At 34.6% G+C, this 14,584-nt stretch overlaps 1 protein-coding gene across 6 annotated transcripts in view; it reads left to right on the top strand.

Annotated features, from left to right (window-relative positions):
* The window catches only part of LOC127961917 (neuron navigator 2), a 175,283-nt gene that overhangs the window by 130,368 nt on the left and 30,331 nt on the right, over nucleotides 1–14,584 (top strand). For 5 of the 6 annotated variants that reach the window (XM_052561230.1, XM_052561231.1, XM_052561228.1 and 2 more), the window contains 4 exons: nucleotides 683–795; nucleotides 1,240–1,348; nucleotides 2,040–2,423; nucleotides 8,935–9,057. In XM_052561230.1, the coding sequence (XP_052417190.1) occupies nucleotides 683–795; nucleotides 1,240–1,348; nucleotides 2,040–2,423; nucleotides 8,935–9,057 (729 nt within the window). Of the gene's footprint in view, nucleotides 1–682; nucleotides 796–1,239; nucleotides 1,349–2,039; nucleotides 2,424–6,446; nucleotides 6,603–8,934; nucleotides 9,058–14,584 lie in introns of those variants that run through there. The other variant, XM_052561233.1, reaches the window with a different exon arrangement.

The following is a 14,584-nucleotide window of genomic DNA, read 5'->3' as shown; positions in this document are numbered from 1 at the left end:
CTATTAAAACTGAAACACATTTCTGATTTTTTTATTCAAATCCTGTGATACGAATATGAATGTGGTTTGAAATAAGTGTGATAAAATCAGATTTCAACTGTATTTTGCTGTTAACTAAAATTGACACTCCAAAAAAAGAAAAAAAAAAGAAAAACAACTTCAATGTTCTTCTCTCTTTAAAGCAGTCCAGAATAGAAGAAGAAAAAAAGAAAGTTAGAAATATAACCTTGGCAGCTAACTAAAAAAAGGTTTAATTTGGAGTAATAAAACTAAAAAAAATCCCAAAATTAAAACTGAAATAAAATAAAACAATTAATAGTGACAAATTGCTTTTGAATGAATACTAAAGATATAAAAATAAAACTCTAATTCTAAATATTAATAAATGTATAGTAGAATATAAATAATACTAAAATAAGACTGCTATAGAAACCATTAAAAAATACAGGAACCACAAAGTGGTAATTGTGTATGTGTGCGCACATGTGCATGACACCCCATCAAGCTCAGCTGTGAAGTGTTCGACTGGTATTTCCTCTGAAACAGACCTGTTGCCCTGTGTATGTCTTCCATAGAGGATTCCTTTAGTCACGCCATGACTTCTGCTGGCTTGAATTTCACAGACAATGTGTATGCATGTACATAAATGACATCTTTTTAATTTTAACCCTTGTGTTTTTAGGTCTCACAATGATGCAGATGGACCCATAGGCACAAACCCAAGCTCTGGATGTCGTAGTAGTGACTCCAGTAGCTTCAGTAAGATCAACCAGTCTTCTACTGAGGACCTGTCAGGTACTGTAACTCTTCAGTTCAGCTGATGAAGTTTAAAACATCTGATATTCTTAGACATTCTCCTGATGGTAATTATAATCAATGCACCATTTGGACAAACAAAGACTGATATTGATGATGATGTTCTGAAGTCAAGTATTCTATAATCACCTAGACTTCATTTATTTGATCAGAAACAATAAAAAGTTGATTTATTTATGTGATGGCAAAGCAGCCATTACTCCAGTCTTTATTGTCACACGATGCTTCAGAAATCATTTTAATATGCTGATTTGTTGCTTTAAGAAACATTTGTTATTGTCAGTCATTGTTGAAAAACAATAGTTAGCATTGTTTGATGAATGGAAAATTCAAAAGAAGAAAACAAATCTTACCCAAACTGTTGAAAAGTGTTTAAATACTAATGTGTGATATAAAGAGTGAAAATGAATGCTTTATTTTCAGGTGAAGATCCAGAGACCAGACGTCTGAGGACGGTCAAAAATATTGCTGACCTGCGGCAGAATTTAGAAGAGACCATGTCAAGTTTGCGGGGGACGCAAATCACACACAGGTAAATGCATCTGTTTCTTACTTTTCACAGTGTGATATAGCAGGAGAACTTTCAGAGTGAAAGCAGCTAAGATAAGTATTTTCTCACAGTATTTTGTCTTTTGAGACCATAACAAGTAACCATTCCTTCCTCAGCTTGACTCTTTTAACTGTAAATGACTAACTGAATAGAGTCTGTCCAGCAGCTCCACCATGCTCTTTCTAACTCTATTCTTAAAACCTCTTTGTTCCTCTTTTTTGATTATTCAGCTGATTGACCCAGACTGCATTGCAATGATGGCATCATGCTGTAATTGTGAACCGCTTATAAAGTCCATTTTAGGTCAAAACGAGTGCAGCGAGGCATTTTTGTTTCCTGAGGTGTCAGGATATTGGTTACAATTCCTCATAATATGAGAAAAGGTTTTATGCATAGTACTAAGTTAAGGAAATATTGTAACTGAATACTATTTGGTGCAAAATACCATGGTATCTGTGGATTCCTGGAATTAACTATACTACTACAACAGCCTAGGAATGTTGCTACAACTTGGTGCAAGCCACTATTGTAATAAAAACAACTATTAACATGGTATTTTTTAAGAAACTATAGATATGGACCATGGTACAATTGATACCATAGCTTTAAAAGGTCATATGAAATAGATTTTATATTGACTTAAAGTGAATTTTGAATGTTCTTTGTCTGTCAGCACACTGGAGACCACTTTTGATGGTAGTGTTACTACTGAAATGAGCAGTCGCAGCATCCTCAGCATGGCATCTCGCCCCGCGCCGCTGTCCTGGGCCAGTCGCATGGGTCAGTCCAGCCCCCGTCTACAAGCAGGAGATGCTCCCTCGGTTGGGAACGGGTATCAGTCCCGCAGTGGAGGTGTGCCGTCCGGCCAGGGCCGGTATCTGTACCCGGCTCCTCTACGGAAGCAGCTGGCAGCGCGTGGGAGCGCCCTCTGTGGCCTGGAGCTGGGAGACAGGGTGGAGGATCTGGACCTGGCAGGTGTGGGGCTGGAGATGAGCGGCTACATGAGTGATGGAGACGTGCTGGCTAAGAACGCCCGCTCTGATGAGCTGACCAGCGGGTAAGTGTGAAAGATGATTGGCAGTGGTTGAGACGGATGACGAATGGGGTTTTTCCAATGGCTGATAATTACGGGCGTTTTCGGTATGCAGTTTAGTGCAGATGAAAGGAAAATTAAATGGCAATTTAAAGGTGCACAGCGTAATTTACACAAGTGGTAACTCTTTGTTGGTCCTAGATTATTAATAACCAATTATTGTGTAAATGGTGCCTAAAGGAAGCAGATTTGGTGTAAAGATACCTCCATTAAAGGTTAAAGAGTTCATAAATGGCATAAAACGATTCAAATGGATCATGCTTTCTGTGAAGACTCTTGAAAATCTCTGTGGATATTTGCAGAGCGGATTTATTGTAGCCACTAGAGGGTGATATGGTTCTCTAAATATGAATACACATTTTCTTAGGTCTAAGGTCACTTTTCTTAGGTAATTTCTTAGTTCTAATTTATTTTCATATTGATATTATAAATCAATGCATGACTTCCAGGTCAGAAATTAACTTTTCAGTTTAGAGGCAGTAGATTTCCACAGGCTTTTCTTTTACTTATGTAAGAAGAGTTTTTGTGTTTACCTTTTTAAATGTATTGAGCAGAGTTGATCAAATTTACATTTAGGCATTGTTTTAGTAAATGCACACATTCAGAAAAGAATCTACCATTCAAGTTTTGGGTCATGAGATATATTGTTTTTGAAAGATGTTTTTTATTCTCACCGATAGATACAGTAAGAATACAGTTAAAACAATATTATGAAATAATATTAGAATTTAAAAATGCTTTCTATTATTATTATATTAATTAATAATATTAGAATTTATATGAATTTATAAATAATATTAGAATTTAAAAATGCTTTCTATTATTATTATATTAATTAATAATATTATAATTTATATTTATTAGAATTTATATGAATTTATAAATAATATTAGAATTAAAAAATGCTTTCTATTATTATTATATTAATTAATATTAAAATGATGAATTTATTGCAAAATATATTATATAAGAATATATATATTTTTTTAATTTAATCATACTTCAGGCTTCAGTGTCACACGATCCTTTAGAAATCTTTCTAATATGCTGATTTGAAGCTTATGAAACATTTATTATTATCAGTGTGGTTAAAAAAAACTTTTATTTGAATTATATATATTTTTTTTTTTCATTTTGCATGTCTTAACTTTTAATTAGATGCCTCCTTTCTGAATAAAATTATTAGCGCACACACATTAGTAAATGAAAAATTTACTGACCCCAAACTATGGGCGGTATTGTATTCCACTAATATCATCTTGTTATAGATGTTTGACTTTTTTTGTAATCTTAAAGGAATAGTTCACCCAAAGATGAAGATGATTTACTGACCCTCAAGTTTTTGCAAACCTGTATCCATTTCTTTCTTGTCGTGAACACAAAAGAAGATATTTTGAAGAATGTATGTAAACAAACATTTGCTGGTAGCCATTGACTTTCATAATATTATTATTATTATTTTCCATACTATAGAAGTCAGTGGGGTCCATATTTTTCAAAATGTCGTCAACAGAAAAAAAAGAGAAAATAAATTTGGAATAAATGATGGCACAATTTTAATTTCTGAGTGAACTATCCCTTTAAATCTGAAATGGATTTATACTTTTTTTCTCTCTGCTGCCTCTTCTTCAAAGCTCAGGATTTGGGACTTTGTGTTTTTATGTTGACTTTAGTTTGAATCAGCGTTGTCCTGATGCACTGAAATCCAGATGTATACACATACGACGTCCAATGACGCAGTGAACACATTAAATGCAATGAATACTGTCACCTTGCAGCTCTGGTCCTTAGGCGGTAATTAAAGCAGCTTTAGTGCATACTGAGTGTACAGATCGAAGGGGCAGTGTAACACAGATTCACCGCCCCCTTTCATGCTGAAACAAGCTCTCTCTGCATACCTTGGCTGTGATAATGTGCAATTGAAACCTCTTGTGCTATTATTTCCCCACAATCACAGTCTTCCTGTGTGGTTTGAACACCACAAACTGTTCTAGTGCTTCTAACATTACCAGATTATAGAGAACGGGCCAGGTGGCATGCTGCAATTACATCTGGCCATAAGCCTGACGTCTGGATGCAAAATCACATTGTCTAACGAAATCCAGGCATCAGAATCCTGTCAAATTCACCGTTTACTGCACTCGTTTGGGTGCTATTGTAAATCTGACATTTTGAATGTAAAGTCCTTAACACTGACACTTGACTGAAAAAGGAATCTCGTGTGTGCTTTGATAAATGACTCTTAAACTAGAGGATCTCCTGAGCATTGAGGGAAGGGAGATTGCTATTGGAGGGCTATAGAAAATAGAAGCACTAACATGTTTGAACCAGATCCCTAACGGAAAGAGGCTCTCGTGATACTGGTGTCGGATTTGATTTCCCTGGTCTCAAAGTGGTTGTTTTCACAGTGCAATCAGGACTGACGGGGTTAAAGGCTTCACCCCAGGCTGCTCTACATATGAACACATACAGGTTGAGCTAATATGATCTCCTTCCTCTGTTCATGACAGCACTTTGATAATGGAGGGACAGGTTTGTCACATTAGGTCATATGTATCACGCTGAAATGAATATGCTCTTTAGTTAAAAGACACTGACATATGACTGACGTTGTGGTTACAGCATCTGGAAAGCTACTGAGATTACTGTAAAACAAATAATCATCTGGAATAAGATGGCAAGGCTGTAAATCACGTCACTTGTTAAAGTTTATCTATAGCTAGTCTGGAGGCATTTATAGCTTTTAGGTTGTTTGGTTTTTGCTCAGAGGGTTTTTCTTTAGTAGGTTAGAAAACACATGCTAAGAGCTCGGTGTTCCTCTCCAAACACACATTATACAGTAGCTGTCAGATCATGAATAGGTCTTGTTTACACAGAAACACACACACTCACACACATTTCATAGTTTTAATGTGTGAATTCAATTAAAAGATTGCAGGAATTTAGGTTTTGGGGATTTCAAAAAAATAACAAAATTTTTTTTAAATATCATTATATTTTATATAGGCTGTTGTTTTGCATTTGCATTTGATCTGTTTTCATTTTAAATATTTTTATTGATTTAAAAAAAAAATTATCACCCAGATTTCATCAGAAAAACAGATGAATTGTCTTTAGCATAGATAAAATCAAGCCAGATTTGGGTTATTGAAATTATTATTTTTATTTTTTCAGTCATTTATCAAATTTAAATTCGAATTCTTGACTTCTAATATAATATAATATAATATAATTTAGTGATTTTAATAATAAGAAGTTGTTTTCATGTAATTTTATTGACACTATATTCATATATATATATATATATATATATATATATATATATATATATATATATACACACACACACTCACTTAAATATATATATAAATATATAAAATCGCTATTTAATTTCTATTCATCTGTCTCTTTATAATTAAATGTGTGTATGTATATATATATATATATATATATATATATATATATATATATATATATATATATATATATATATATATAGATATACATGTATAATAAATAAATAATTATATATATATATATATATATATATATATATATATATATATATATATACATGTATAATAAATAAATAATTATATATATATATATATATATATATACACACATGTATGATATATATATAAAAAAGTGAATAAATGACTCCTTACAGACATACTTCTTTTAGAAATGATCAGCCCTTTTGCCTTTCAAATGTCAGACTCAGACACTGAATCTGTCATTAATTTAGTCTTAACTCTCCTCTTTACTTTCTTTCCTGTTGCTTCTCTCTTTCTCATCCCCTCTTTCTTCCCCCCATGTGCTGACCTTCTCCCAAACCCCTCCAGGCTCTCGTGTTCATGGGGTGGGGGTTGTGTTTATGTGAGGGTGTGTGTGTGTGTTTTGGGGAAGGGGGTGGTTGGTTTAGCCTCCTCCCTCCTCACCAAACAGTCCAGCGCACCGGCACAAACTCCAGCCACTCACATACAGAAGAGTAGAGACAGAGAATACACTCCAGCACTAGAGAAACATATTCATAACCTCACCCGCTAATGCACAACAACACATCAGAGAGTGTGCATTTCACACAGGATCTCACCTGTGTTTTAGCAAATTAAGCGTCCGGTGGATTTTTAACAGTGAAAGGTATGTCAGTCATTGTTGTCAACTTGTTATTATTGTTATCATGTGACCATTAATGCTTTTAGAGAAAAGTTAGAATTGACATTTACAATAAGTTTAGAGATTCAGTCTGTTTCTGTTTAGTGTTATATTCTTAGTAACTAATGTTTTGTAACTGGGATGGCTGTTGTTTGAAATTGGATTGTAAATATAATCATTTAAGTGCAAATGTTATGAAAATGTGTCTGAAGTCAAATCTGGGTCATATGTCACCACAAAATAAAATTCAAAAAAATATTTTTAGATGTTGCATTTGTTTCTTTCATTTTATGGCATTCATGCATTTATATTATATTATATTATATTATATTATATTATATTATATTATATTATATTATATTATATTATATTATAAATGTATTGCCATTGATGCATTATATTATACTAATGCCCTAGTAACTTCAATTTTTACAAAGCGTAGCATTGTTTTCATAAAAATTAAGATTTTATGGTGAAATATAACCTGGACATTGTTGTGAGATTCACCTACTGTACATACTCTCAGAAATATGGAGGGAAACTGAGAGTTGGAGGTACGTGGAGGTGGTCTGAGCAGAGATGTTGCACCGTTAGCTGTCTGGAGCAGCTCGTTCTCAATATGATGGGACAGTATTTTACACAAAGAGGCACTGTACTGACTCACAGACACACAACCGTCTTACCTTGAGTGAGTCCGCTGAGCGTGAAGACTGGGGGATTTATTCCCGTGTCCAGTGGGAACTGTAGCAGAGTGAGAGGAATCTTGTGACCGGGCAAATATTTGGAAGAGTATCTGTTTTTGTTTGAGTTATGTGAGAGTTTGTTTTTCTCCAGGTAGCCCTTTCACCCTCCTAAAACTTATAGACGTGGGTTAAAGAATGAATGGATAAAGAAATGAGTGCTGTTGCTTCAGTGAAAACTGCATGCACAGATCTGCTATTATTGGACAGCAGCAGTTAGCTGATGGTTGAGGATTGTTTTTACACTTTTTGGATATTTTTTATTTATTTATTTATTCAAGAATATTATGTGTATATGTGTATGGGTGACCTTTGTTCATGTATGTGTGATTATCATTTTTGATTAATTTGAAGTCTTTTCTGAAGACATGATGGATCATTTTCCTTTTTGCGGAGCGACTGTGAATCATTGACCCCACTAACCTCATGCCGCACACACACACACACACACACACACACACACTTACTTCCTGTTGCCTGATTTAAACCAGCAGGGGGTTGGATGTCATGAGGGCTGTATTAGTTGAAAGACTGTTTAACATATTTTTTTGACTGAGATGTTCATTTCTATTTCTGCTGCTGACCAAAAAAAAAATGAAACTGCATTTATTTTATACTGTTTATAATGAATATTATTCTCTGCATTGTTCTTTTTATTTATTGGTATGATATGCTGACCATTATTAGTAGCATGTATTGAATAATATAATATAATATACCAATGTATTTAAATGATCTAGATTATGTAGAGTTCTCTGACATTAATTTCTTTAAGAATTATAGGAAAATCGTGATCAATTTTGTGTCTTTATTCAGGACTTATTGTCATATTATATTATATTATAATTATATAATATCATTTTATATTATATTTTTATTTAGTGATTTGTTTTAGTTAATGACTGCAGTATTTATTTATGTATTTAATAGTATTGAATTTATTTGTTTAGCAGTTAATATGTGAGAGAAATCTACGTTAGATATCCAGTAGATATCTATACCACTTTATTATTTATTATATTATATTATATTATATTATATTATATTATATTATATTATATTATATTATATTATATTATATTATATTATATTTTGTTGTTTAGTGACTTCTATAAATATTATTTACCAGTTTATACCACTTTATTATTTATTGTTTTATATTATATTATATTATATTATATTATATTATATTATATTATATTATATTATATTATATTATATTTTGTTGTTTAGTGACTTCTATAAATATTATTTACCAGTTTATACCACTTTATTATTTATTGTTTTATATTATATTATATTATATTATATTATATTATATTATATTATATTATATTATATTATATTATATTATATTATATTATATTTTGTTGTTTAGTGACTTCTATAAATATTATTTACCAGTTTATTTAATTATTTTAAATTGAAAGTATATGAGACCTAACTGCACTGTGGTTTTTATTAGTCAATGGCTATAATGTATCTGGAAACAATTTCTTTGCTTTTGAATGTTCTTTACATTCAGTTTTTGTTTGGATTGGACGAGTAATGTCGGATCTCTGTTTGTGTGTTCTTAGGTACATGACGGATGGGGGATTGAGTCTGTATACACGACGACTGAACCGTTTGCCGGATGGAATGGCAATGGTACGGGAAAGTCTACAGCGTAACGCCTCCACCGGCCAGGGAGACGCCGACAGGTACCCAAAACCCCTCACACCCTGATCATCATCAAATCTTGCATTCTATACATCCACAAAATGTGGATCCACTCCTGCATTTGAGGTGTGATAATAATATCAGCTTCTGTTTTGTCTGTATATATTGTTGCATTGGTTTTCTAGGCTGCTGTAGGTCTATGTTAAGTTCTTTATGAAGGTGGCTCTGGTGGATGATGGCACGCTCCATTACAGAAAGGAAAAGAAAAAATAGGTCTTCTACTGAGCTGAGCGTGCACACTCCACTAGCTTTCAAAAGAAAATGATGGCTTGTCACCACAGCCCTCTCTGTTGCAGATCTAGGTAGTAGGTTGTGGGTGTAACCCTCTGCCCCTCTTAAACGATCATATTTAATTAGCGTGTGTATTTATATGTGTTTGAGTCATTTGGCTGGCAGAGGGACAGATGTGTGCGTGAGCCAGATGAGATGCCACTCATTCAGATATTACATCACCACATTTAGTCCTTCAGCTGGAGGGAAAAGTACGATTCGTGTGACTGTGGAAAATATTGGAAGATTGTGTGTTTTAACGCTGCCCATACTTCATATCTGGGTAGATTAAATCATATCAAGTGGACATCCTAATAGTGGTCTAATGCAGGTCTAATTCTGCTATGGAATATTGCTCATCCGGTGGCAATTCAATAGGCAGTTGCCATCATTTGACTATTGCATAAACAATATCACACTTTTAGATTATGTATAAATATATCTAAAATGCAAGGGAGTTTTTTTTTATTTAAAAATGAAAATCTAAATTGGTATTAAAACTCTATTAAAGTCTAGTTTTAAATGCTTTTTATTTTTTCTATTAAAAGTTGTTTGTAATACTAAAATCTAAATTAATCTATATCATGTCTCTATTTAGTAGTTTTTTTTCTTCTGTTTAATCTATTAAATATTTAACCACTAATTAAATAGGTTAAAATGATCTAAATAAAATAATTTTTAATCATTTTAAAAGTATATTATTTAATATTTCTACTTTTTTACTTGTATTTCGCAGTACCTTTTTATTATTTTACTTGATGCAGTCTAATTTAGTAATCCTCAGTTTTGCATATGACATTTGTCACATGACGTATTGTCCCAAAACACGAAAAGCAACCCAGCCCAACTGATTTGAATTCTCTTCTCTTCACCAAAACGAAAGAGCTTGTCTCTGTGTTAGACCTTTTGCATGGATCTGTTAAAAACAGCTGCTTTTGAATACGATAAAAGACTGTCTTGAGACAATAACCTATTATCTTTTATATAATTGCATTTGACCATTTTGCACTATGTTACTGTCGCCAGTGTTAGAGTGGTAAACTGGGTAGGGTTACTTAGACATTTACCCCCTCACTAAAGTGTGTCTTGTTAGGACTCGACCACAGGACGAGCGCATGGGGGAATTCCTCTCTATCTTTATATTCCCGTCCCCCTCAGCCTCCGCACATCAGAGGAAATGAACAGCACAGTGATGAAATGATATAATATGGGTGTTCCATGCGCCATAAAAAGCCTCCCTCTATTTCGGACGGTTCCCCTCCTTCTTTTCTAAAAGCAAGTCCCCTCCACTGCGCTGAGGATCTTGTGGTTAACCTCCAGCTCCTAAACATCTACCACTGTCTCTGCTGCCCTCAAACTCTCTCTCTCTCTGTCTCTCTCTTTTGATCAGATCTATCTGTAATCTTCTCCTCTTGTTATGATATGCTATTATTTACAGCTCACGAAATGAACCAGGAATCATTACGCTGTTTTCTAGTGTCCTAATAAGAGGAGAACATTTCAGAAGTCCCTGGGGTGTCCTGCTTTAAATAACACTTCTTCTGGCAGGCGTGTAGATAAAAGGGAGAGAGAGATAGCTTGAGAGAGGCCCTGGGAATGACACAGCCGTGTTTCTCCACCATGTGTTCGAGTGTCAGAGCACTTCAGATGACTCCTGGACAGGCGTTCAAACAGCCAGCTCTCAGCTGTAGTGCACGCTGAAGGACAGAGAGAGTTGGCATAAAGAGGCAAAGCTAGCTTATATTTTCCTGAGCAGGTGCAGTGGATCTCTGATAGGGAACTGTGTGAGTGTGATGTTGTAGGATCCTTCTTTTCTCTGCTTGCGCAGGCCCTGTTCCCTCTCCCCGTCGGTCTGATCTGTCTGCAGCACACCTGTGCAGCCGTAACACACCTGGGTAAAGGGCCTCCCATCTCTCTCTTCTGTATGTGGGTGTCCTGGACATGGGCTTCTCGTATATCTCATAGAAAGGAGTCTAAAAACACTTACACTAGTTGGAATTTTAGATAAAAGGCAAAAAAAAATAGATTATATATATATATATATATATATATATTTTTTAAATCATGAAAAATTATGAACTTTTGTAAAGTCTAGAATTTTTATATCAATATTTTTACACATTTTTCTTTGTTTCATAAGATTCGTTTTTAGATACACTTTGTAGGTTTGCTAGCATCGTAAGGAATATGTTCAGTTATTTGCTTGGGTACATGAACAATTTATAGTTTGTAAAAATGAAATGTAAGAGATAATGTCAAACCTAGCTACTTAGTTTCCTTTTGAGGCATTGTGCTGGACCTCCTTGATTTTTACTGATTTGAAAAGATTGTAACTGTACACAGACATTTTAATGCATCCAACTGATTAAAAGAGAAGAATTTTACATTGTTACAAAATATTTCCATTTTAAATTATCATTTTTCTTTTAAAATTTCTGTTTATCAAAATAATACAATACAATAATAATAATAATTAAATAACATGAATATTTTTAGATTGTAATAATATATTTTTTTAAATATTGAAACAGTTTTTACTGTATTTCTGATCAAATAACTGCACCTCAAAATCATAAAGTTTTTTTTTGAAAAACATTTGTAAAACATTTGAAATCTAGTGTATTTATTAGAAGACTTTTTTTGTTTTAATGTAAGCTTCTACTTGCATGAAAACATTTTCTCTTATGGCCCACATCTGTCAAGATTCCCAGCACCTCAGAAAACCTTAGAAAACCTTTGGCAAACAGAATAAAGACATGCCCTGGAAAAGCGGGAATCTGGAATTGTACAGTTAGGATTTGCAGCATTTAAGAAGCAGAGCGGTGAAGTCAAAGTGATGAGTTTGGGGTAGGTGGACTTATATATATACTGTATATTATATACTGAATATATCAGGGTTTATTTGGATGTTATGGTTATTTTTAGAAATAGTAAAAAGAAATAGAGCTGGTAGTAAAGTACAGAGAGCACGTCACCATTCCTTCTACATAAATGCTGATAGCGAGATCATATGAGATACATTTAACAGATGGATGGGCCTCTGCTCTTCTCAGTGTTAACTGATACAGCGTAACATAAACTCTAGTTATGGGATCTTGATCGCTGTAGTGTTTCATGTGTGCATGTCTCTGTGTTTATATTCCTTAAAACCTCAGAGTCTGCAGATTTTAAGTGTGATTACACACACACATTACAGGTAACTGGATCAACATGATGATCATGTTTAAGCATTCAAAGCAGGCCGACCTTATGAGTAGAGACAGAGAAATGCTGGGCATCTCACATGCTCGATTCTTTCAGGCCATGATGAAAGCTCTGTTGCTAAGGAAAGTTGGGCAGATGAGAGACTCTGTGACTGCTCGTGTGTGTGTGTGTGTGTGTGTGTGTGTGTTGTGGGGGGGGGGTGGGGCTGTACGTCCACTCTAGATGCTAAATTCAATGCATATGTGTTTATGTAGGTGTTAAAAATGTATTGTTCTAAAAGTGAATAGTTTGTTAACTTAACCGTGAAAAAGAAATCTCTTAACTATAGTAAAGAACTTCTTTGGGGGTTAAAAAAAAAGATCAATTATATTTTTATGGTAATTAACTATCTTGAAATAATAGTTCTGTTTTTAATGTTTTACATTATTTACATAGATGTATTCACACAAATCCTTTTATGCTCATTCATTGATGACAAACCTGGCACAACGCTTTTTAAAGTGCCACATTTATTTGCAGGAGAACATAAAGAGATTTGCTGAAAAGGGCGTAAATAACTCACATGTAGCTCTTATGTGGTTTGCTGGTGCACAAATCAGGTGATACGCCTCAGATACATGCCAAATATTTATTTATCTCCAAACAAGCAGGCATTTAATCATCCAAAAATGAACTTTTTGGACTGAAGATTCAAATGAATCAGACCAACCCTAAACTGAAGTCTGCTGGCAGAAGAGACCTTTATGAGGCAAGTTGATGAATGTGCATGTAAAAAGGGGGAAAAACGATAACCGCAGACAAAAGAATAAAAAGACTGTTGACCTCTTTTTGTTTTGTGGTCAGAAGGAGCTTTGTCATTCTTCTACCGCAGAGCTGAGCATGGAAAGGTCTGGAATGCCCCAAAATGTTTGGGAATGTAACGGTCTTCTTAAAAGCCTGCCAGTTAACCTACTCCACCCCACACACACACACACATACACACACTCGCCTGGTTTAACCCCAACTCCCTCCTTCCCCGTGCTAAGGTTTATTGCATTGATACCAGATTGTGAATGGGGGGGACATTTGGGTTTTGAGAGGCAGTTAAAAGCAGCATAATCGACATTTTAATGCATTCTCCAGTAGAGATTTAACTCCACATTTAGCACAGATTGAGATTTAGCACAGATTAAACATGTCTATTATATATTTATATATTCCAGATAATAGGAGGTCTATGGGAAATATGTTAATGGTTTAATTTAAATTATTTAATATTAAATACTTGTTAAATTATGAGGTAAGTGAGAGTGTGAATTTTTAGATGAAGCTCTAATTCTTAGTTATACAGTTTCTTGAATAACCATTATGTCTGCTTAGATGATATAGATGTGTGTGCGTGCTGAAGTAACTGACGTCACCCCGCAGGTTTTAGTGGAGAATTTGTTTCTCAGGGAGAAACGCAGGCTGCGGTGGGCTGTTGCGGAGGTGCTGTTTAAAGCAGGCCGGCTGGTTAGCCTGCTGGGCCACTGGAGACAGTAATGGCAGGGTAGCGAGCCAAAGAGAAGCCCTCATTCAAGCTACACTCAAAACGCTGATCTCTAATTAGCATCCTAGACCCAGAAGGGTGGTTCCTGCATGTGCATGTGTGTGTGTGAAAGAGAGAAAGCTGTTTTTTTTGTCTTTGTGGCCTCCATTATCACTCTCTCTTTGTCCTCCTCAGTTCTGTTTGTCTGTGTGTGGATGTGTGTGAAAGTGAGTGAGTGTTTCTCTGGCTCCTTGGTCCATCTCCGGAGATCTGCAGGGTTAAAACGTCCCTCTCAAGGATCTGATTACCAGAGAAAAACTCAGACAGAGAGAGAGTGACAGGAGGCAGAGGTTTGAGGGAATACATGGATTGTCTTGCAGATTCAGGAAGGAGTGAGGAATAAATACAGCAAGGGAGTTTACATTTTGAGCATTTAAGATCATGAGGCATCTTTTCCCTGAAATCAGTCTCATTATTTCTACCCCGGCTACTGGCATCTGTGGCAGCCACGGACATCGAATCAGGTA

The sequence above is a fragment of the Carassius gibelio genome, chromosome B7 (genome assembly GCF_023724105.1).
Source record: "Carassius gibelio isolate Cgi1373 ecotype wild population from Czech Republic chromosome B7, carGib1.2-hapl.c, whole genome shotgun sequence".
In the NCBI taxonomy this organism is placed as follows: Eukaryota; Metazoa; Chordata; class Actinopteri; order Cypriniformes; family Cyprinidae; genus Carassius; species Carassius gibelio.
This window is presented reverse-complemented; position numbering and strand designations above follow the sequence as displayed.